This window comes from Ptychodera flava, chromosome 15 (assembly GCF_041260155.1).
Source record: "Ptychodera flava strain L36383 chromosome 15, AS_Pfla_20210202, whole genome shotgun sequence".
NCBI lineage: Eukaryota > Metazoa > Hemichordata > Enteropneusta > Ptychoderidae > Ptychodera > Ptychodera flava.
The window spans coordinates 32,706,842-32,730,547 of NC_091942.1; the positions used below are offsets into that span (position 1 = coordinate 32,706,842).

The window sequence follows — 23,706 nt, forward strand, 5'->3', positions numbered from 1 at the left end:
AATTGACGAGTTAATTACAGATATTATTTAGAGGTTATAAAAGGTGCGCTCTGCCTCTGCAGTGAAAATTAGCATTTACCAAAAAGAATACAAACCTTGACTCCAGCCAATCAGATGGGAAAATTCAAGTGAAGCATGTTTATAATATCCTAATACCTTCAAGCCCATATAGGTTAGTTACTTATGTACATTGTGTTGGTAGACAGAAAAGAGAACATGAACAAAAACACCACAAAAAGAAAATAAAAAGAATTCTCTTTGTAGAATTAAAATAGCATTGTCCTAATCAAAACATTTCATATTCAGAAAATTGTAAAATGTTGTATATTATACTATGGCAATTCTTCTCCACTGATGATATGATATGGATATTTTTGTGTGTACCATACATAACAATGTCTAGAAAGTTATATGAGATCACATTTGTTAAGACTCCCTATGGGTACACTTATTAATATTAATATTTTTTCTGTGAAAGCACCATCTTACCTAATTGTCTACTTGACTGCAAATCAAGGACACTCACTGCCAGCCCCCGTAGATTTTTATGAAAACACTGCCTTACCTAGCTGTCTACTTGGTACCAAAATAATACAGTGTGATGTCTGTAAAAACACTGCCTTACCTAGCTGTCTACTTGGTAGCAAATCAAGTATACAGTGTGATGGCTGTGAAAACACTGCCTTACCTAACTGTCTACTTGGTAGCAAATCAAGGACACTGTGTGGATCTTTGAGACTTGAAGCCAGTACTTCTTGCTCAATAACTTCATCTGGATCTTCATCTTCAGAATGATATGACGCACTGGATGCCATGGATGTTGTGCGTGCCAGTCGAGATCTGTTGACTCCTGGCTGTTCCTGATACGATCTTTGTTGCCTTGGCACATCTGACGGTCTAATCGTTTCATCTTCATAGTAGGGATTGACTGTGGAGACAAACAGGGAGAGTGATTACTCAACATTTCACTTTTCAAATGTCAACTTACATATTTTTATAATATTATATTGCCAACTTTTGTATTTTTATAAGGAGTATTACATTTTCATGTGTCATTTATAAGTAAAGGAAAGGCTGAAAACTAGTTTTAACCCTCTCAGGCCTGAACCCCTATATATAGGAGTTGCTCTGGTAAGTTACCAGAAAGTGAAAGGGTTGAGGTCTATGCTACTGTATACTGAAATTTTCATGGTAAAGTATTTCATGATGAAATGTAAAACACTGGAATCAGGAAAGTACAAAATGCTATTATGTTTTGCCTGTTTAAGGCAATTATAAGAAACAAAAAAAAATACAAGTAATTTTATAAAATTTCATTTCATCTGATGTTGAACACAATAACATTTCGGTTCAGCCCTGATGATTTCATCTTAGTGAGTTCTCCAAAGGTTATAACCTCATTACATCTCATAATAATAAGAATGTACTAGTAATATGAGATGGCATCTGGTTATTATTACATCATGTTAGTTTGATATCCCATCCAATTATCAGATTACATGTAAACATGTACAAGGTTGCCAAGCTGTACATTGAAATCAACAGAGCCAAACCTATACCAAGTAAAAATTCTAATCATACATGTAATGCTAGAAGTGTTTACATTTAAAAGGTACTTCAGAAACAACTGCTATGTGAAACTTTTTAGGGAACACAACATATGGCTTGGCCATGAGAAATTTGATGATTTCATCAATGACATGTATTATGTAATTTGGTTTTCTATAAACTTTCAAGGACCTTGCAAATGAAGTGAAGAATATTTTGTGTGATAGGTTTAAAGATACTAATATCTCAATCTCATTAACACATATGTTACGTAGAGATTTGCTGTGGCATTTGCTGACCTCTGACCTAGTATCCGTCTATAGAGACAAGAATCTACCTACACTGAACGTGCAGTCTCCCAAACACAGAAAGCGAAAGAAAATGAGCCAAGTCTTACATCTCATATTTAAGTTAGATTCCCAAATACCTTTACTTTATACATGATATGAGAGCATTGATTGGTGGTGTATAAACAAAGTGGGTATTTTGCAGGTTGTGGACTGCAGGTTGCTGGCTGCAGGCTATAATTTTTATAAATTATGGGCAATATTGCATAATATAATGATTGTTTAATGATAAGAAATCCCTTTCTGAATGTGTGGTTTTAGAAATATGGCATGCGCCTGTAAATCAAAACAAGAATCTATGTAAATCAAAACAAGAATTGAGATGCTGCCATGACATCACAGCTAACCATGTAGAATGTTCGTTACGAGGAGAAAATGAGCAAATCTAATTGGCTAATTCCAAATCCTGAACTAGCAAACACTTCATTGGAACATAAAATCCTGGATGAAAAAGAAATAGCAATGAAGATTCTTTCCCACGAGCAGAATAGGGCCATTTTACTCATAATCAGAACGCTATACGCGACCAGAGAATTTTGTCACAAATAATCTACAGTAGCTGTGTTTTGTTGTCAACAAGTTTACACGAATGGCGTATCTGCTACATTAAGGAGCTATTATAAGAAATTGTATGGTAACTCTAGGCGACTGATGAAGAAAGTCTGGCAAACTTTTGAGACATAGCGTTAAAGGATCATAGTGTTGTATGTAGTCTCTCAACTGCGGAGTACAAACTGCACTGACACACAGATTACAGCTGTCTCCCATAAATATTACATGCAAGCAACCAAGATATGAATGATGTGTGGAGTTGCTTTCCCTTTATTCCATAAACTCACACACAGCACTTGGCCTAGCTGTTATTCAAAAGCTGAATTTACTTCCCCTTTGGTTCAGTATGACTTTGTAACCTCTTTGTCACAAAAATTGTCAAAATCCTGAACAGTAGGCTTAGGCCTATACTGAAATGAAGACATGGCGGACGATAATAAATTACAATGAAACCCCGCTATTAACATTCAGCTTTATTAAAATGTGCGCAAAAAACATTGTCTCGTAAGCGATATGCAAGACAACTGAGTTTCATGGATGTTTGACAGCCAAATGACGATATATTAACCAAGAGAATTTTTTTTTTCTTTTATATCGGCATCCGGTGTATAAATGACTCAGCATCATAAAAATTGGTTAAAGTACATTGTTAAAGTAGTGAATAGTGAAAGTGATGAGTAATGAAAACAGAAATAGGATATATTGGTACAACTTATACAAATTATACGTCAAGAAATATAAAAAACAGTTATGGCAAACTTTACTGTCAAAGTTTTAACTCTGCAAAACATTTGATTTTGAAGGATTGCTGTACAAAGGTGGGCCACAGTCCCTCTATCACATATGCACTTTATAAGGTGTAAAGTACATGTACACTTTATCATGTGACATAACACTACTGTAATTAGAATAACTGTCATACAGCAGTATAATTACACTGGTTTAAATAAACATTTGCTGTGGAGAATAATTTGATTAACATAAAAACACAGCAAGGGAAACATTTAGACAACACTAGATATGCAAAATTACTTCAATAGAATCAGTCCTCCCTTTGGACCACTGTGTGTATACAACTGGTTAATGAATGAGACAATAACATTATAGGACAAAATTGCTACTTGAAATAAGACTCTTGTCCTGAACTTTTGTCATACACTAATGAAGGTAGAAGGCATCCCAAGGAAGTGCAGCATCAGTTGTCTTACATGATAACATGTGAGAAAGTGCTGCTTTACTATGGTCATTTTCTTGAAACTTTCACAGTATTCAAAAAGAAGCAGACCTGAACACATGAATTTGAAAATTGATGTCAACTTGCTTAACTATTACCGGTAGGTACAGAGAAACAGTATTTCTGCTTTTAATATAGTGAGAAAAGTCACTGAATTACAAGGTATTGTATGTTTACACATTTAAAAGAAAAATTCTTTATATCTTCATTGTTTGGAATGTAACTGATGTCTTTCTGTATTTGAGAGTCACTTGAAGAGAAATATTTTAGTAAACGTGTTGAAAGGAAAAGACCGTTTTTTAATCATAGTTAGTTCATGTTTCTTTGAAAGTTTATATTTGTCAGAAAGTTGTGTATGCAACATAAACTCAAAATAAGATATATTTCCACTAAATGTATCTCAACAATAACTAACATATCACTCAACAAACATGAAAAGTGATATTTCTGTATACTTTTATAAATTCCAAAATGTCAAACAAACATATTAACTATCCCTCATGAAATCTTTTCATAATCTTTATGGCTCTGATACAGGTTTTGTGGACCCAGGTTGCATGGGGGAAGGACCCAAGCCTGTGAGGGACAGTACGCCATACATGTACGATCAAGGTTTGTAAAACCTGTATCAGGGCTGTTAAGGTTTTATCATGTACGTTACGGAATGATAAATATGTTTATTTACAAATATTGTGCAAAAAAATGGAAATAGCAGTATATGCAATATCAAACATCTATCGCCATTTTTGTAATTTTACTGGAAAAGTGAGGCTGCATCCTGTCACACATTGATATACATAATGACATCATTTGTTTACCTGTAGAACTTGTAAAGCAATGTACTGTACATATACAAACAAAGAATGGGGCGTAAATTGAGGTGTGACAAGAATGGCGTGGTGTAAAAAATTACATCACTGGCAGCGAGATGTGATCATCAGCAAAAAGCTGAACTGAAAGAAATACTGTGCCTCAAAGTTTGTGGCCATTTTGTGATGAAATGACTGTATACTTGAAGCTGGGTGACGGGTGATGGCTTTACAACTTATTATTCTATCACATGATTGCACTCAATCTGATTTATATTCAGTTTACTTTCAAATCTTTCAAAAACACAGACATCATCGATAGTGTGCTTCGTTAATACTGGATTTTAATATGAAACCATGAAAAATATCACCCAATTTTGCTAACATCACTGTTGCCTGTACGATCAGAATGAGGAGACGATTGCTGATAGCAACGCATGTTGTAACCAGAATGAAGTTAGTTCTGAAATGCACATGCTTGCCTATATTTGGACAAAGTGTGCCTGGGCGTGATACGGCAAATTATTACACAAATGTGAGGGCATTTTCTCCCATAGCGTTACACAGGAATGAGGTATATGAGGTGTATGATAATGCACTTTATCTTTAGTATTGCTGTCGACTGATTGAAGTGATTTGTGGTATGTCTTACACACTGCTTGTACAGTGGTACAATGCTGTGACAGGTGACACCCAACAGGTTATAAAGAAATCTGTCATAAGTTTATCAGTGTTTGAGAGTTATATGTTGTCACAGGTGTTGCATTGTGTGACCTAAATGGATTTTCTGACTCAACTTCCTTTAACAGTACACTACCAAACACACACAGTTGAGATATATTCATTGCCTTTATAGCGTTGAAATGAAAAGATTCTAGCATAAAATTCATGTTCCATTTTATTAGATGTTTGGGTAGGGGGAGCTCGCAGTATTCATATGTATGTTAAAGTGGCAAAAACTGCATGAATATGATTTGGTGCCTGCATGAATGCAAGTACACCATGCATGTAGATTCTCATTCTCAGAGTAATGAATGTACGTGAATCACATTGTTGGGCATACCCTTCTACAAAGCCATGGTGTGTTTTATGTACCAATGCATTGTCTTACAGACGTCTTTCTATTCTTTCTGCGTTACCAACAAAGTACCTGAAAGCCTGTGTTGGAACTCACACGATCATTGTTGGCCATAACAATTACTTTGTGTGTCCACACTTGTTGTTCTGGATGTCCCTGAATCACATTATCGACATACCACAAAAACTCTACCGTTTACATTTGGTGCTGACCCAGTTTACTCACTTCTAGAAGGTCCAGTTTCAAAAACCTTGACCTAAACTGACCCTCAGAGCTTGTCTGACTGGAAGCAAACTCAAAGTTAACTTTACATACCCTTACAAGACCGTAATTTACTGTACATGCAGTTTGACTAGATCATTTCACAAGTTGTGCCATCTGTAAAGGCTTGTGTAGGAATGCGAAAAAAATTCCTTTGTTTTGTGATAACTCATTGACTTGTAAATAAATTTTTGCATAATTAATTGAGAGGACAAATTCAGTGTTGATCATAAAACAGGGCATGATGCATACATATTTTACAGTCATGGTTGTGAATACTTTAAACATTTCATATCTAAATGTATTCATATCCATTCAATATGTGAGCAGTAAACTCTAAGAAGACTAAATCAAAGTTTTGAACTGCTTTAACAACATTCATGTCAGGGGTGTGCTAGCTGGCACGGCCCCTTTTACATATGTTACATACACTGGAATTATCCTGTGATAGTTCCATTACCTTACAGCTAATACACTATTAGAATCATATGATATCTTTCTTCCTGTTTCACAGCCACTTTTTTGCTGTTATTCCATTTCAAAACAAAAAAAACAATGGTGCAATGACAAACGCCTAAAGTCCACCGATGGAAATTATCGAAGGACATTGCACAAAACAACTACAAATGTTTCTTTCGTACTAGCTGTTGCCAACAGCCAAAAGCAAAACATTTTATAACACTCTGTTTGCAAGTTATCTTTCACAATGAAGAGAATAAAATTTAAACGACAGTAAACAGTTACTTTTTCCAGATATTAACTTCATGATTCACTTTTCCTTTGTAATACATGTACCTACATTTGTATTATTTTGACTGACCGGCTATCATACTGAGAAATTTACATACAATGAATGGAAACTGACAAGGCAGGTTGTAACACTACTGTTTGGACATTACAGGCGCAACTGGCGATTGTTATCGAGTGAAAAACCAATATGGTCAAAAAATCACTTACAGTTATCAAACTGTGGTTCTTTGCTGGCTGCCATCACCCTGTTGCTGTGCGTACTTCCAACTCACACACTCGAGTGTGGAGTGTGTTATGTTTTTTTGCTTCGTAGGGGTAACAATGCACACAGCTGATTTGCGTGATATGATAGACTGGTATAGCCACACAGGCAATTAAATGCCCCTGATGTCAATTTCAAATTTGCATATGAATGGGAGGTCACAAATGGGATTCCGCTTAGTAAGGCAGACACAACTATGGTCAGTGAACCAGGAACTGAATCAGCACCAGGACCACAGCCAGACTAACAAGCAATGATTGTATTATTATAAATAGTTGAAAGCAAATACACAAATATGTGATACTGGCTGGGAGGTGTTTCAGACAAAAAAATATTATTACAATCCACAGCAGTACAAGTTAATGGCTTAATTGTCAATACAAACATCAGTCATTTAATTATTTAATGTTTTGTGAATTCATCAAATATTTGCACAGGTATCATACAGGCTGTTCTTTACTTGCCCATTTCCACCTTGAAAATTAGAATGGAAATCATGTTTGTTGTGTCATTCACAAAAGATTTGACAAGGACAGGGGATGTTAATTAATCTAAAAAATATTACATACATCTAAGGTACTGCACAGGCTACATTATCAAATTACGGGAATTGCGAAGTGAGATTTATTGAATAACTTAGAAATTGGCTTTGAAAAATTGCATACAGACAGAGAGTAAGGCAGAACTACTGTCATTTGCCATATGTTGCTTGTAACATATAATTAAACAGGTGTGCCATATGAAGATGAAACTACTCTAAGAGATACTGATTTTCATAAAAAATAGAAACTGCTTGGCAAAGTATTAATTTGCATTTTAATAAGGAGTTAGATACAATCTATCTAATATCCATTTCATGAGAGAATTCACACTGATTTTTTGGCAAAAGATATAAATCAAAATAATCATAATGCAAATTTGTGGACTGTTAAGGTTCAACCAAACATCTATAAAAATATTCATCATAATTTTCAACAATAATAATCAACAAGTAACCATTGCAAAGAGCTTTATACATGTATGCTACAGGAAAATATCTTAATTCAAAATTCATGGACTACACATGGAAGTATTCACAGTATATAGATATTCACAGGTCTAAAACATTTTGTGTCTTTCTTTGTATTTATCTTCTCTTTGACATAAATGCTGCAACATTTCTGATAGCTGAAAATTACATAACATTGTAATAATACTCATTCTAATTCTTGCACATGTATTTTCCCTTTATCATATTATCTACATTAATATCAAATAAGGATAACTTGAGTTTAGCATGCAACATTTTTGTCTTGAAAATTAAGTTGAAAACCCCGGTAAAACAGAAAATTACAAACGATAATGGATGTTACGTTTTATCAGGAGATTTTAATCAGTGGAGGCTAGGTTACATGTTGCGTGAATGTTGTACAGTCAAGGGCTATTAACATTCATGTACCCATGTACTCATATACATGAGACTATGTAAACATGTCAAAGGAAGATATTTTTTGAAATATTGCTGCATGTACTGGTAGTTTTAAAGAGATAATGTTGATTTCAATGAACTCATGAACAGATAATGAAACAAGGAAACTTACAACAACACAAATAAAGTTGCATATTCACTGCTCTTTTGTAAAGTTGATAAATTTCTCAGATATTGCAATCTACACCAGAAGTCAGAAAGTTTTGGATCGGCATTGTATTTTGAACATAAATAGTGAAACTGTTATATGAAACTTCCATCACTTGTTATTGTACTTCAATACTTAATGACACAATGGAAACAATAGTTTGTTGACATTTTATATTATGCATCTCTGCATGCATGAATACAAACAAACTAAATTTCACGTCTAAACTTACATTTTTCGTCTCACACATAGTTTTTCAGGAAAATCAATCTGATACTAGTCTGAGGCCAATGTACAGAGAACTTTTACATCAGCTGAGCTGTCTAACATGACACTCACACTGATATATGAAACAATGAATTCACCGGACATTCTGTGTCCCCATGGCTCATAAACTCAAATGACCTTTTTGGCAAACAGTGATATCATTTATCACACTGTCAGTCCAAGCTGGCTGACTCCATGGGCATGTATTTCCTGTGTACATGTACGCTGTTTTACCAAGTAGAGGTGGACTCAAGCCATTTGGTGTTTGCTAAACCATGTTGATGTATCGTGCATCTACTATGAACGGAGCAACAGGTGAGTTCCCTTATGTAAGACTGCCATGGCAGACAGCTTAGGAAAACAAAAAATTTATCTATACCTGTGAACTGAAGTGGGATGTATTCACACCGTACTGACATGGTAAACTAGGTACATGCATGCAGTCACCAAGAATAATCCAGTACCGTCCTGACTTGGATAGACTTGGGTATCACTGGTTCAACCTAAACACAGGACAAAATCACCCTGTACTGACAAACAGAGTATCTGGCTGGCAGTGTCTGGTTGGCAATTTTAATGACATAACATGGGGTCACTGTGTGAATGCACAGTACCTAAGGGCAGCGCCAGTTATGGCGTGGTGTCAAGGCCTACAGGGTAATCAATATTCCTACTTCAACCAATTTGACATATGCATTGGTTGTAACAGCATGGTTGCTGTTTTAATATCACATTTGTCTGGTACCACTAGACACTTGTACATGTAGTTAAAAGTTAGAAATTTTTAGATGTACCTCTGAGGTAAAACATGACACATAATTGTACCTGCACTCACACTCATCTCTACATGGTAGGAAGTTACAGAAAGACTATGTGAACTTGTACATGTAGGTTATCATAATATTATATAGGGCTCAGCCCTGGTGTCGCGCCTGGGGTTAAGATTGGCAATGTTATTTGTATTGATTCATGATAAAATGTAATGAATTGTTACTTCATAAACGTATATATGACAACTATGCCCAGTTTCCCTCTGATGAAAGCAGTTCACGTACGTACACGTGCGGACGTCAAACCCTGCAGCAGTGCAGGTAGGCCTATAGATTTTCTGTATTAAACGTGTAAAAATTTTGGACAAAAATTTGCAAGTTTTACATTGATAACAGCCTATTGTGTTAAACAAGGGACGTATCATGCAATCATTATCATTGCAATGGTAACCGCACTGCCCAACTTCCACTTGCAAGCTGAAAACTATAGCGTTCCGTCTAAAAACTGGCAATTTTTGAATTTAATTATTGACACTGGGGGCGCTTTTCTAAAATTCAATCCCAGCATTCTTTGCGTATGCCACCGTTCATATGCACGACAGTTTTCTCCCTTTTTCTATATTAACAATATTCTGTATCAGCGACAAGGCGCATAATAACATTTACTGGCTAATAAAAGAGGTATATTTTATAAATGGCATGTTATATAATGATAATTTGTTTCGTATTTGTTTATTTACGAGTACTCAAAAAAAAACATGGCGGCGCCCACGAAAGAAGGGTACACTTCCGGTTACTCGCATAGTATATTATGAATAAGCGCATGCGTAGTCAGTAAGCCGCTGGTGCGACTAATATATAAGCCATAGCAATTATGAAAACACACCTTCAAATAATGAGTTGCCTTGATTCCTAAAAATTGATAATTTGTTAGTTTTATTTATTTTTTTATAAGTAAAAAACAATACGGATAAGTATAAAAAACAAGCGACCTAGCGGCCGATATAGCTCCGCTGTGTTTATGTAGAGAATAACTATTTTTGACACATGTTGATGAAGAAGGTGAAAATCTTTGATAGCTCAATGCAGTGGCCAGAGAAAAGTGGCTAAAATAAGCTGCAAAAATACACAATTGAAGATTTCATCATACTTTGAATATATCACATTGGATCATCCCTAAGAACATGTCAACCAAAGCTATCTGATGAGTAGATTTGTGAGAATAAAATTTTCTGACCAAAAATGGCAACAATTGTCCCCCAAAATAAAAATTGCAGATTTCATCATAATTTTAAAAGATCAAATTTAGTTCATCTATAGAAACCTGTATACCAAATTTCAAAGCTGTTACACCAGTACTTTTTGAGAAACACATTTTTTGACCAAAAATGGGAAAAATTACCGCAAAAATTCAAAATTGCAGATTTCACCATTATTTCAATAAATATCATTTAGTTCATCTATAGAAACATGTATACCAAATTTCAAAGCTATCAGATGAGTAGTTTTGGAAATACACATTTTTTGACCAAAAATGGCAAAAATTGCCCCAAAAATACAAAATTACAGATTTCATCAGAAATTCAATATATATTACTTAGTTTATCTATAGAAACCTGTATACCAAATTTCAAAACAATCAGACCAGTACTTTTTGAGAAATACATTTTTTGACCAAAAATGGCAAAAATTGCCTTAAAAATGCAAATTTACATATTTCTGCACAATTTGAACAAATCTGAAATAGATCATCCCTAGGGACATATGTACCAAATATCAAAGCTATCTGATCGGTAGTTTTAAAGAAGAAGATTTTTAAAGATTTTTTTACCAAAAATGACAAAAATTGCCTTAAAAATACAAATATGTAAATTTCACCATGATTTGAACAAATCTGACTGAAGTCACCCTTAGTAAACTGCATATCAAATTTGAGAGAAGAAGATTTTTTTACCAAAAACACCAAAAAATGCCCCAAAAATACAAATATGCAAATTTCACCACGATTTGAACAAACTTAAGTGAGGTCACCCTAGGTGAACTGCATATCAAATTTCAAAGCAATCGGACTTGCGGTTTCAGAGAAGAAGGCAATTGTTGACAGACGACGGACGACGGACGACGACGACGGACGACGACGGAGAATCAGCCTATTTGATAAGCTCCGCGTCGCTGACAGCGGAGCAAAAATTGTTAGTTTTAACTCCTGGACAAAAGTGTGGCAACAAACAACTTGCTGTCGTGGTGTTCAGATTTAAATTCTAGTAAAAATATTACTTTTGATGTTTTTAAAATTCATTAACAATAGAATGAAAAGAAAGTTAATGATCCAAACTTTTAATAACTCAAAATAGCTAAAAGGTCAAATTAACGAGTTGACTTACAGTTTATTGCTTGTAATGTATGCATTTCATAATTTTTGTGTCAGGGGTGCGATACACGCGTGCAAGAAATCATGGTCATTGCCAGTAAATTCAACAGATGTGAATTTCAGACACAGAGTAGCCTATTACTAGTATTGATCTTCTACCAAATTTGTTCAAAGTTCCCTACTACATCACTAATACTGCATCTCATGAAAATGCTGCCAAAATTCTTCTAAAAGTTAATTTGCATTTCATCAGGCCATTTCTTTTCTTTCAAATTGCTGATAAAGAGATAACAAAATGCTGCAGTTTTTCAAATTTATATAAAAAACTGAACAAGTGCACTATGCAATAAACAAGGATAATCTTTTTTTTAAATGTCAAAAAAACAGCTGTTATAAATTTGATAAAGAAATCTTTTGCATGTTGATGGTGTCAGTCAGATGATGTCATCAATTTATTCAGATGATGTCATCAATTTGATATAATAATGCAGGTAAAAAAACTGTCATGCTATTCTTGCAAAAACATTTCTCACAAATTGCGTACACCTGTCTTCATCAAATCTATTGGTAGTCAGCATACATTGTTTTGACACTAGTCTTTTCAAGGGCATTCAGTCTAGCCATTGTCTTCTCCATCTCAGGATCACTGAAAACAACTCCAGACTTCTCCACTTTTGCCACTTCTCAAGACAGAAGTGGTAAAGTGTCATGCATTGCCAGTATTTTTTCACAGGCTTAAATCAAAATGTAATTTATTTGAGCATTGGATTTTTCCTCATAATCCTTATACAGTGTTTTGAAATGACGATTGAACACAGACAACTATAAGCATTGACAATAGAGGGGGCCCTCTACTGTCTATGCTATAACGTATTATTACACCTCACTCATTCAGCGTGCACTGCCATTGGTTAAACACGACTCACGTGACATGTAAAAGAACGTGATGATGCCCTCTGCGAATGTGATGATGCCCTCTGCGAACTTGATGATGCCCTCTGCATTTGATATTACATGGATGACGTCATTTTACTTACTGCGCATCCTTTCTGCGCAAAACAAATTGTCGTTCGCTTGCTGTACTTTGCAGTTGGCAACTTATGGCTGCGAAATGTCATGCAGAGCTGTCACCGGCACAATTAGACGATATTTTGATGCAAGTAAACAGCAAACGAACGAAAGTGGCAACAAGGAGTGCAATTTCTGTGTTCAGCGACTATGCAAGCAACAAATTTGGATACGCCAACGAGGAGATCGGCAAACTTTAGCGGCAACCCTAGACTCGGCACTGACAATTTTACGCTGAGGTCCGGACTCAGAAGGCGAACTGTACTCGAAGAAGTCTTTGTGTTTTTGTTTCTTTGCATGTTTGCTTGTTCGGTGTAATAAAAATAATAACACATGAGAGCTTGAGCAATATCACGATTTTTTGCCTGCCCTCGGGCTGGTGGTCATGATCGAATGATGCCCTCGCCTACGGCTCGGGCATCATCAGTATTTCGATCATGACCACCATCCCTTGGGCAGGCAATAAATCGTGATATTGCCCTCGCTCTCATGTGTTATTACGTATTAGAGCACACATCAGCAATAAATTAATGGCACAATATACTTGTAACTTTTGCAAAGATGTTCACATTAGGAGCATTTTGTTATTCCTCTCCCTGTAGTATGTTTAAATATAAGATATTACCCTTGCTGACACTATGCATTGTGTACTGTGCAATATGTTATGCAATGCTTGACAAATGAATTCAAGTCTGCACAAAAATTTAGCAGTTAACAATAATACATGTAATTTACATCAACGTATATTTCACACAAGTTCTTGAAACACACCTGTAGTGCCACTTAATGTTACCAGGTGACAGAATATACATTGATCTAGTAATAACTCTGAAGTACTATCACAATAATATAAAACTGCCAATCATCATTTCCACACAGTCAATAATCATAGTACGATGAATGAACTACAAGTAGGCTGATTGCCACTAGGTCAAACTGTATGTTGACATTTAATACTTCTGTCTGGTAACTCCTCTGATAGTGTTTTGAGTATTACATGTAACACAATATGTGCTCTGACAATCATATACGTCCATGGCACACTGGTGCCAGTGGTAGTGAAAATTCAATCTCCCAGTTAAAAATCTAATCCCTGACAAAAGGTACTGTTACAATATTCAGTGTTCCTATCTCCACTTCCTTGTGTCATTGATCTCCACAACTTTGTGCCTGGTTGTAGCACAGGGAAGCCAGATTTACAAACAAACAAACAAACAAACAAAAAAGTGCAAATAACTTAACAAATAAATAAATACGAGACAATGATAAATTGAAAAAAACTGATATAATTGACTGGACAACACAATGCAACATTCAAGATGACGTGGGTAGTGATATATAATTGCTGTGAGCAGTGATGCTGACATCGCACCTTGCATGTGTTGTTCAATCATTGCAATTATTTCAATTCTTATTCATTTATTGTTTTCTCTTACATTTATTAATTATTTGTATGTTTATTCATCATTTTGTTTGTTGGAGTCTTTTTATTTATTTGTTTATTTGTTTGTTTATCCCGGCTTCCCTGTGGTTGAAGCATGAAATTGATGATAATGCGGTGATTACAATTGCAGTCTCAAAGAAACTACATAGCAGGAATGATTCAAACAAACTGAATGAAGTTATCCCACAAACAGTTATTTCTAAAATACATTAACACGGGGATAAATTTATTATGGCATATACTCTTACAATTTGAAATGTAATTCAGTGACTACAAGGCCTTGACCTCGAATAGCACCGAGTCAAATTTAATAGTTTTCATTCAAACACAAGCAAAAGTGAAACTGGGTAACTATTATAATTTACTGAACAGCTCTTAGAAGTGAAGAACTTTTGATTTCCATCCCTTTCATCCTCATTTCCAAGTATACATTAATCCATTAAAAACAGACAACAAGTATTAACCAGGGTGTGGAGATACAGGGTTAGGCTACATTGGTCTAGTAGCTACATGTGTTTCTAAATCAAGTTTTGAGCATAAAATGGTTGTACAAACACTAAAGTTACATGTACATACATAGACATGTATATGCTCTCTATCAATCATGTGGATAAAGTCAGGTGGTTGTAAACACTCAATAATATTTACATCATTGTTGAATATACATGGAAACCAAAAGTCAACGAGTCTTCCTCAAACTGACAGTATGTATATACAATTACATACACTGAATGAAAACATACTTACATGTAAACTGATGATTTAGTCAAAATGAAGACTACATGTAAACACTTGCTTTTACCATAAAATGTCATATGTTTTCAATCTGTCAACACATCCTTCTCAACACAGAAGTTTCATGAAAGTTTACAACCATACACTGATGTACGGTCTTGACTCCTTCACATGATTTTTAAAAGTATAATACATGTAGGTGTATGCATGTACCGGTACATCTCACAACATTTCACTTTTGAAGTTTACTGGTATACTTACATTCTTATGTGTAAAAACTATACTTATAGACAGAATGAGGATACTATGTATGCAGGTGGAATAAATGGTCAACTTACCATGGCCCAAGTTGTCCAAAGGTATTTCATTCATACGTTCCTGCGTTGAGCTCTCCTGTACCTCTCTCTCATAATCCTCTATGGCAGCTGTGTTGTAGTACTCCATTGTCTTACAATCATCTGACTTCTAATGTTGTAGGACCTAAATTGGGATACACAGTGAAACATGCAATGAGGTAAACACACAGAATTCAGAGCAGTAATCTGTGATAAACATTTCAGTTTGTAATGTAAATGGTCTGGGGAATGAAATGCCGCGTACAGACTAAACCTATCACATAACATGAGCAAATAAATGAAACAAAAGTTACAACTGAAACCTGAGAAGGGACAACTGTATTGGGTAACATTCCAAGAGTCAATCGACATGCAGCATTAACTTAGCAAGCACAGGTTGGAACACTGTACCATCAAAATGCATAATTACATGAATAGATTGCAGGAAGATAGTTATTTCTATATTGGTTATGTGTCACCACAGAGACAACGCATCCACATGATTGATACATGGATGCACGCCATAATATTATTATTATTATAAATTCTGCAGCTGTGACGGAGGATTACGAACAACAAATTTTACTATTAAAAGAAGCATGCAATAATTTTCTTTATTAACCCTGACTCAATAAAACTAGGTGACCTTTGACATGGTAAAATACTATTCTGGTACCCCAGTTGCAATATTCAAATTATGCCAGGGTTGGCAGTCAGAAATGGTATCACATAAAAACTCTGCCCATAGCATTTTTTTGATTTATTTTGAAATGTCTGAGTGAATAATATTATTATAGCAGACAGCACCTTGCAAATTACTATTGTTATATCTGTTGTTGCTATCTGGAAGTCGAACTACTAAAATTTGAACAATATCTCTCCGAGAGTACATGTACATTTCTCCCTACAATGTATTGCATGTAATGGCATTGAACATAACACAAGGTTTGCTAAAAATCACTTTTTTGCAAAGTTTTATTAAATTTCCATTAAATTTGTAAACCCAAGATTGGTTGGGTTCAGCTCTTACTATGATGACAAGCAGTTGTAAGTTGGGCAGGAAAGAAGTGTAAATTTATGAAAACTTACACAAATAACCCAATTTTCTGGCTTTTTATTTTCCTTTTCCATTTGCAACATTTCAAAACAATTTAATTCCACTCTGGCTGGATCAAATTAAATGAAATTTTTACATTAATTTCTTTAAAGGGAGTTGTTTACAAACAATGTATTTTGTGCACGATATCTTCAGCTCATCATCATAGCTGCAATATTCAATCTTGATGAAGTCAAAACAAGGAATGTACAACATGAACACAAATGAAAATTGTGGGGCAATTGATGTTGTCAAGGGATAGATTTAATCAACACTTGTCCAAAGATTTGAGGTAAAAGAATTTCCAGAAAGCTGCCTCCATCATGAAAATATGGAGGTAAAATTTAGTCCTTAAGGTGGTTGGAAAGGCTATTTTTGCACCAATTCTTTTCTCACAGTTAATGTCAAGTTTCAAGTGTTATAATCAAGATATTTAGTTCAAATTTTCAGGATAACTCCCTTAGTTAATATTTTCTCCAAAGAATATAAAAATTGTATATTTGCACTCATGATTTTGAAATATGACACCAACAAAATATTAAAATTTAATTTTTCATATTTTTTTTACATATTTGAATTTAATAATAATTGGATAGTATTAATATTACCAAATTAGTTATAAATATGTTGACACTATTTATTGCAAGATTTGTACGGCAGGATTTGTAAATAAAATTTGTTTTTATGATTTTACATGGGTTTATATATCAAAAAATTATTAAAAATTCTTTCAAATTTCAAAATGTGATTTTTCAAAAAGTACTTCAAATACAGGAAAATTGTGCCGTACAAATCTTATCTGCAACCTTGTTAATAGGCTGTAAAAATTCCATGTCCATATCTCATTTCAAAGTTGGATTAAATTGGTATAAAATTATGTAGGAAAACTGTTATTCTGTCAAAAATGTTGAAAACAAGCCACATTTGCACCCCTCTTTTGAAGTCATAGAGCAGTTTTTTTTTGGTTAATCTCACTTTTGACACCTCTTTGACACTCAAAGAATCTAAAAATGCATTTACAATAGCAGTCACTCACTCTGAATGCCAGCACCGCCTTGTCAAACTTTCCTGAAAAACAGCAAATAATGACTTTCCCTTTTCAAACATTTTATTAAAAGCTAGGGGACCTCTACCATAGTTAATACACTAAGGACTCCCCAACTTCTTCTTATTTGGTCAGTTTTTCAGAAGTTTTAACAGGCTATAACTCTGCAATGCCTTTGTGCCCAAATGTCTAGTTTTTTCTGTTCCACAGAGAATGTTGACTACTTTTATATTTTAATAGTTTTGTTGAAATTTATAACTGACGCTCTAGCCTTTCCAACCACCTTAATGGCCAATGGTATTTTGTTGATAAACTCTCACGGACACTGTCAAATAATCCAGAATGTCCGTTGGAATATCATAGTGACTTCAGATAGTGATTCTTGCTGAACTCCAAACATTATGTTTGCATATAACTTTTTTTACCTTTAATCTAGACTTTAGTATACAAACATTGTAGAAAGAAAACAGCATGTTTAGTAAAACAATGATTACTACTTATGTCTGGATTTAGAGATGAAAACAAATAGAGCACATCTGCTAATATGCAAATTGTAGCTCTATATAACGACATTTAAATTTAGATGTTAGAGCAGTTGACACATTGTTGTTGAACGGATGGTACGCTAGGTAAGTTATACCATATTTGATACATAATCGATTCATTAACAAATCAAAGTTTGTAAGATTGCCTGTTCCTCTGTTCTATGGAATATGGTGAAGCTTGCTTGCCAAAAGCAAATTTTAATATTTGAATAACTGTTATTGTTACAATGCAATCCTGGGTGACAGTGTGTGAGCTTATCGACTCATCAGTGTAACAACGCAGAGTGCAAAGTAGTTTTCTTGACTGATTAATATTAGCCCAAAATGATATAAAAAGTTAGGTGTACCCTTAGCAGTTGGAGATACAAGGATTATTCGCAACAATGTCAATACTTCTTCTTTTTCTGCCTTATTACACTCAAATTTACTCTGTAATCTGTAAATATTAAGGTTTTAAACACTGTAGGATCTTGTGCACTTTTAATTCCAGGCAGGCATCACAGACCTATCGGTATTCAAAAGAAATCCACCAAATTAAACAATGCTATGTTATCAGCTTGCAGAATTTATAGAGTACCAGGTATTAAAGGTTCTAAACATGTGTGGCTGGGTCAATTTGATATTGGTACTTATTGCACTCAAGCTGCATATAAAATAATGCAATATGGAAACAAATATCCAAATGCTACCTGGTATTTTTCCAATTCTACCTGTAGTCTAGACGGTTACACACTGACTTGAGACATATTTTGTCATTCACCTGTGAATTAACAAAAATTTTACATTCCTGAAATCTATAAACTAACTTGCACTGTGTGGGATGTTAGGGTTTGTACGACTTAAAATTGAAATATCAACACATCTCAGCAATTTTAGTGTATCTTTTTGACAAAAATACCAAGTGAAAAGCTTAAAAAACATACATTATGATTATGCATGATATTTTAGCTGATCATAATTCAGTATTTGAATATAAAGAGAATTTTACATTTGTGTAAATAAAGACTCCTTTGACTAAAAACCTGTTAATAAGCTCTCTTCACCTCTGTACTGCAGCAATTTACTCGTAATTATATATTCATAATCCTGGTTTTGTAACTTTGAACAAGTTTTTTACCATAACAAATGCATGTAACTTAATCTCAAGAAAGCTGATCTGTGAATATTGAATTTTCGCTATATCCATTCAGAGTTCATACATGTACAATGTATCTATATTTATAATACAGTAATATCTGGTTTACTTCAATGAATTTTATTAGACTATCAGAACCAGGTCCATTTATTACCCACATTTATTCTACATTACCTGGTATACTTTGATCAATTTTATTAGCCTTTGATGTTGCTGCATATTAAGAGATTAAACACACATTATGATTTATCATGATTGTGATCATTAAATAAAATGTTAAAATTCAAATTACTTATTACTCAAGGTCTTTTATGATTCTGTTCATTCCTGTCATGAAAATTTAATTCAAAAATAGCTGTTGACAAAAAGGGAACTAAATGAATTTTCATTTATTGCTATGGATATTACGGCATGGTGTACGGTATGGTATGATAAGGCATTAGTGGTGAGATTTTAAAAACATGCTTTGGGGAAATATCATAAATGCAACTGTCCATCTGGCTATATTAAAATGTGGAAATTAGCAGACTGTTCTGTCACAATCAATTTGTCCAGTCACTGACAGAGATATTTTTAGGTTTAGATGATTATTCCCACACTAACTTGCTTCCAGACAACACACAGACAAGAATGAAGTAAAACTTAGGTTTGCCTTTCTCATCCATCTGGGCTTGATCTGCACTTGGTAAGCCAAATATGAGCATGCATTTATGTATCGATTTGTTGGAAATGGTTCAGCAAGAGATGAGGGTTTTGTCATCCACTGAATGTACACAACATCTGTCGTCCTCTCAGAGGCCAGTACTATTTTAAAATAGGAAACTATCATAGAAGCCATGATGGAAGACCAATTAGTTTGTCAACATCTGTTTCATCCACACGCTATTAAATGATTATCGTTAAAAAGTAAGGTCAATTTATTGCAGACAGAGATCAGAATTTTAAGTACAGGTCTAATTGTGTCTGAAATGTTATACGTTTTGAAGTTGTTGAGATCAGCGTTAACACTAACATTTACTTCCATGACTAAAGCAGAATACCTCCATTATCTCTGCCATGTCTACAAACAAAAGTAAAGGAATCATGAATTGACTTCATAAATAGAGTACCCCTATCAGTGGCTGGTGAGTTAAAGAAATATCTGATTATTCAATTTGATTGATCGTCAATTTTATCAACCTCGATAATGCAATAACCGTTTTTATTATTCAAAATCTACAATTCATGATATGATAATACAAGTCATGAGGAAGGATATTTTTTCTCCAATTTTGTGGAGTTTATGTTTGAGTCAGGAAACAGACAAACAGGTTATTCTACACAAAAATTGATCATTTACTGGTATACACATTGCAAAATTAAATACCTTGCATTTCTGGGTATTTTTGGTAAATTGAATTGAAAAATATGTTGACGATATGAGATCATCTGTCAAATATCAAGGAGAGTTTGCATACCAGTTTTACTTCGTTGGAAATAGAAGTAGGCTGCCATGCTGTGAGTGAACAAATTCATACCACACAGCCACACATTAACAACACTTTAAAGATAGAAAAGCTAGAATTTTTGAAAATATTTACATTATTTTTAGTCTGTAAATCAGGTAAATTTACTTATTATGTACCCTTAGTATATTGAAATCTAAAATATTGACCTCGTCAACACGGTGCATTATGTTCATTATGTAATGTACAATGCAATATTTTAGACAGCTGGATTCAATTCTGGACTTGAATTCAGTTTTCAACAGGAACATTGGACAGTGAAAACACTGGGAATTTCATATTCAGCAATAGGACAAGAAATTGTACTTCAAAAATAGAGCAAAATCATGTGAAAAATACATAAAAAATTACGGGAAACAGAAAAATTTATTGAAAATACTAAAGATAATTAATGTTCACTAAAGTTAGTTTCAAGAATGTGGAACTTGTAATGCTGATTTGAGGTGTGGGTATGGTATGGTATGGTATGGTACCAGTGTCGTAGTGCCACCAAATAGGGTATGGTGAGTCATCTTCAATAATTCTGAACTTTCACTTCTTTGGTCCATAACCTATGGCCTTAACAGGTATTCATCTATCAGAATATGTGTAGTAAAATAACAGGATACAAATAAAAACGCATTGTTATTTGCCTAGCAGTAACCGTACTGGCCAATATCAAGAATTGTCCATTCTTGTGAATTATCCACAGCTTTCAAGAAACCATTAAATAGTCCTCGTAACTAAGAAGAATGTACATAAAAAACCAGAGGCCCAGCCCATCCTGTTATATTTTTTGCACACTAAACATTTCAAAGAATCTGTGCTGGCCTTTTATTGACAAGACAACTGTTGTAAAATAATTGCAATTAATCCCCAACTTGTCATACATGGTATTAAAGTATTTATGGGGTTAAATACATTTGCTTAAAGAGTTCATTAAAAATCACTCTTAGGCAATAAAGGTAAATAATACAGTTATATGTATTGTAAACATATACTATAAAACTTAAATTTCCAAATAAGCAATTCCTGACGAACAAAAACACATTTATTTTGAGGTTGTGATTTATCCTGGTCCCAATACTATCTCTACAACCTGGTGTTCAGTTTTCCAAGATTTTGGGGTTTTTTTACCATTTTTTTAAGGTTTACGTAGAAAAAGTGAGAAATTTACTTTCCAATGCTTGATCTGAATGCAACAAGGATGCATTGCTAGGAAGAAAGAAGAAAATTGCAATTTGAAGAGACCTTGCACTGTGTTTGCTTTGTTAATCACTGATGCATAACACGAGACAGAGATAGTTGTGTACCATACAGTGATATCAGACAATAGGCAGAAGGTCATACAACCAAAGAACTATACTGGATGACCTTTCCTTTTTTGATACCAACATGTCAATTACCAACTCCTAAGTTATGTTAATTAATTGCTACAGAGACTGCAATCTTGTTTTATGGAATATACATGTGAAAACTTTAAATAACCTTGAAAATGGTAACTTCAAACACTACGGATTGAAAATTGAACTATGGAAGAGCTTTTCATAATGCTCACTTTTGATACTGATCCATAGAGTTTAGCATGGTAGAAATACATAGAAGTGAACTTTCAGTCAGGTATCATATACATATATCTGCTTCAGAGAGATTATTGACCAAAGGTAGACTAGGGTACATCAAACTTTGGTTAACATACTTATTAAATTTCTTGAAAACCATGCAGTCTTGAAACTTTGATGTTCCATTACATAACTATTGGAACAAAATCCGTCTACTTGGATAAATCTATCTAAGCTCATTTTTCAAACTTTTAGAATAAGAGGGGAAATCTCTGTAGTGTCCAATAATACTTTATTGCTTCAATACTTACAAACATGTATAGCATGAAATTAATTTGTGCCCAATGTGTCTGTATCACTTTTTCTTTTCATGTATTGTATGAAAGGCCAGAGGCCTCAAATTCTGAATAAACCAAGCATAATCATATGATCATGTGAACTGGTCATGAGTTCTGCCAGTGCCTCCACCATCCATCAATTCTAGTTTGTCATGGTGTTGATATTGCTTTTGTCAGCTTTGTAACAAATGTCTGAAAACTGTTTACCCTGTGCAAACTAGGCCACAACCACAAGCAAACCAAAGTTTTATTTTGGTCTGTTGCACGTCAAAAAAGTAATATACCTTATTTGCATTCTGACAGACTAGCTCATGATTTTTGTTCAGTTTAACAACAGTCTATTCCATCTGCTAACACGCTAGCCTGTAAACTCTCTGTAATAATTGTCGTACTCGGTACCAGTGTCTCTAGAAGTGCCCAAAACTGTAATCTTCATTACTGAATATTATTAAACAATATACTACTGAGGACAATAAATATCTGTACAAAGTAGTTAATGACTGCAATAACCTACTGAAAATGCACAAATGGATAAATTTCACAATTTTTCATGTACCATATGAAGGTCCACTGACTCTGACAACTATCTTTGTAATGCAATTTCCTGGTTATAGCATCACCCCTGTATCAATGACTAGGTATATTACCGTTACATGGCTATGATCGATGGTATTTCTTAAGGGGAAGTTCACCAAGGATGATTTTTACATATGTGGTAGCTCTGTGGTCATTTACCCAAGAAAAGCTATTTTCACCATTTATAACTCGCCTGATTTTCTACGAAAATGATAAAAATAGTATAGGAAGTTGCCCATGTAATTTGAATCATGGGAAAAAAGCCCCAAGCTTGGAGCTTGCATCATGTGATGTGGAAGGGACCATCTTCAGATGGGTATGGCCCCCACATTGTCCACTCACGGTAATACAGTAGTAAACAGCAACACAAAATCTGACAGTGGACAGTTTATTATAAGGGATTCACCGTTTATGCAAGGATACTCAGTATAAACAAAAGTTATGTAAATACACACAGCCTGGTTTAAGCATGAGTGAG

General features: G+C 34.3%; 2 protein-coding genes across 4 annotated transcripts in view; one reads left to right on the top strand and one right to left on the bottom strand.

Moving 5' to 3' along the window:
* The window catches only part of LOC139151930 (transmembrane channel-like protein 6), a 41,998-nt gene that overhangs the window by 15,402 nt on the left and 2,890 nt on the right, over nt 1–23,706 (bottom strand). The window contains exons 2-3 of one of the 3 annotated variants that reach the window (XM_070724984.1): nt 15,451–15,592; nt 689–928 (exon numbers count right to left, since the gene is read on the bottom strand). In XM_070724984.1, the coding sequence (XP_070581085.1) occupies nt 689–928; nt 15,451–15,556 (346 nt within the window). In that variant the 5' untranslated portion in view covers nt 15,557–15,592. Of the gene's footprint in view, nt 1–688; nt 929–6,786; nt 6,956–9,103; nt 9,273–15,450; nt 15,593–23,706 lie in introns of those variants that run through there. The other 2 variants (XM_070724985.1, XM_070724986.1) reach the window with 2 other exon arrangements.
* Nucleotides 8,725–23,706, top strand: part of LOC139151931 (transmembrane channel-like protein 7) — a 57,201-nt gene continuing 42,219 nt past the window's right edge. Inside the window, exon 1 of the mRNA XM_070724988.1 lies at nt 8,725–9,039. Within this exon, the coding sequence (XP_070581089.1) occupies nt 9,000–9,039 (40 nt within the window). The 5' untranslated portion in view covers nt 8,725–8,999. The remainder of the gene's footprint in view (nt 9,040–23,706) is intronic.